The 1,946-nt window shown below is 51.3% G+C and overlaps 1 protein-coding gene across 1 annotated transcript; it reads right to left on the bottom strand.

The window, feature by feature from the left end:
* Positions 1-218: 218 nt before the first annotated feature.
* Positions 219-1,221, bottom strand: LOC119429850 (uncharacterized protein KIAA2013 homolog; the record flags this gene model as incomplete). Its single annotated transcript, XM_037697382.1, has 1 exon — positions 219-1,221. A coding segment is annotated over one exon (891 nt), but the record flags the coding sequence as incomplete, so codon positions are not given.
* Positions 1,222-1,946: the final 725 nt, after the last annotated feature.

Below are 1,946 nucleotides of genomic sequence, written 5' to 3'. Positions count from 1 at the left end.
TGTTTTGTGGTTTCTGAGGGAAATGTTCAAACGAAGTTTCGGTGAACGTCCAAACAGCCGAAACGTTTCAGCTTCAGCTTCCGCACAAAACACAAGAGAAATGTGGATAAACAAGATTCTCGGACGGAGCTCGAGTCGGAGTCGTTCAGGACATTAGAGTGAAACTCCTTGGTGGGTTTCTGTTATTTAACCTCAGAGAGGCGCTGCTCACGCAGGTGGTGCTTTAGTGCGCAGGTCTCGTTACACCCCTACAGAAAGGTCTGAACCGACAGAGAGAGGAGGAAACGTCTCAGAGGGACAGGAGCAGATCAGAGTTTGAGTTCTCGAGGTTTATACCTTGCTCCTGAAGAGGGGCTTGGCTCCGGGGCCGCAGTACTCGTTGTAAATGAGCTTGAAGAGGAAGAGGTGGAAGAGGGCGATGAGCGACGCCACGCTGAACCAGAAGAGGAACGGCAGGCCGGGGTACCGGTTGGCCATGTGCTCCTCGTGGGCCAGGATGCCTTTGAGGTGCAGCGTGTGGTGGAGGTCCTGCAGATGCCGCAGGTCGGTGGAGATGTAGAGCAGCGGCGTGATGGGCTGCGTCACCATGACGGGGAAGGTGTGACCTTTGACCTCTGAGGTCAGCTCCACGGGCTCGTTGAGGCAGCCGGCCTCGCAGGCGTACAGCTTCACCGGCGTGTCCTGCTGCTTCACGGACACGTGGAGGAACGGCTTCCCCTCGGCGTCCAGCAGCACCGCCAGGTTGATCAGGTCCCGGTTGTAGTGGATCCCTCTCAGGGAGTAGCTGTTGTGCAGCACATCTGGGTCTGCCTGGAACTGGAGGTGGTTCTCAGTGAACTGGAGGCCCCCGAAGCTGAGCACCATGCCCTGCATGGCTCCGTGGGCGCCGGCCGCCACCAGAACCTTGCAGCCTCTCTTCTGCAGAGTTAGGGTCCATAAGGTGACGAGCTGCAGGATCTGAGCGGCGCTGCTCACCCTGCCGGGCCAGAGGTTCTCAGCGTGCATGGTGGCGTGGCCGCTGAAGCAGTGGTCGGCGTAGTTGAGGCTGGACTCGAGGTGCGCGCGCTCCTCGTTACTCAGACGGTGGTCCAGCAGGGGCGCCGTGGACGAGGACAGGATGTAGTAGAGGGTGGTGTTCACCGTACGGCTGGAAGGCGTGTGGGAGTCTGTGATCCTCCTCATCTCAACACCTTCAATAAACAAACAGAATCCAGTCAGCAGCTGTTCATAGTCCCCGCTTTACATCCAACTCAGGACTTCATGATCGGATCCTCAGCAGGAACCAGAACCACGAAGAAAGATCTTTAGATGATCAGACTCATCTAAACTGAACAATCCAAACCGCACCAAGTGTCTCCAGGACCAAAGGACCAAGTTAGGATCAAACTTAGAACGTAACTAAAAGTATTGACGTCATCCCTGATCAACATTATTACGATCAGCAGGAGGAAGGAAAGCTGCTGTGAACGTGTCGGCTCCGACAGTTCTTTGATCATTAGTTGTAGAAAATAAGACTCGTCGCTGTGAACACACGTGACTGCGACAGTAAACATGTCTGAAATAACATGTGGTGATGATGTGGCTGAGACCGACCACGTGCAGGAACTACAAACGTCCTTCTGGTTTTCAACACAAACAGAAAAAAGTCTGAAGCTGCTTTATCTCAGTTTTACGACCGTTTCAGAATCAACCAAAGACAAAATGACCGTAAAGTTACGTCTTAGTTCCGATCATCAGCAGAAAGACGTTAAAGACATCAAAGACATTAAAGACGTTAAAGACATTAAAGACATCACAGACATTAAAGATGTTAAAGACGTTAAAGACATTAAAGACATTAAAGACGTTAAAGACATTAAAGACATCAAAGATGTTAAAGACGTTAAAGACATTAAAGATGTTAAAGACATCAAAGACATTAAAGACGTTAAAGACATCAAAGACGT

Source organism: Nematolebias whitei, unplaced genomic scaffold, assembly GCF_014905685.2.
Source record: "Nematolebias whitei isolate Nwh7 unplaced genomic scaffold, NemWhi1 Nwh_scaf_8916, whole genome shotgun sequence".
NCBI lineage: Eukaryota > Metazoa > Chordata > Actinopteri > Cyprinodontiformes > Rivulidae > Nematolebias > Nematolebias whitei.
The sequence above is the reverse complement of the archived record's forward strand: the minus strand, read 5'-3'. Positions and strand labels throughout refer to the sequence as shown.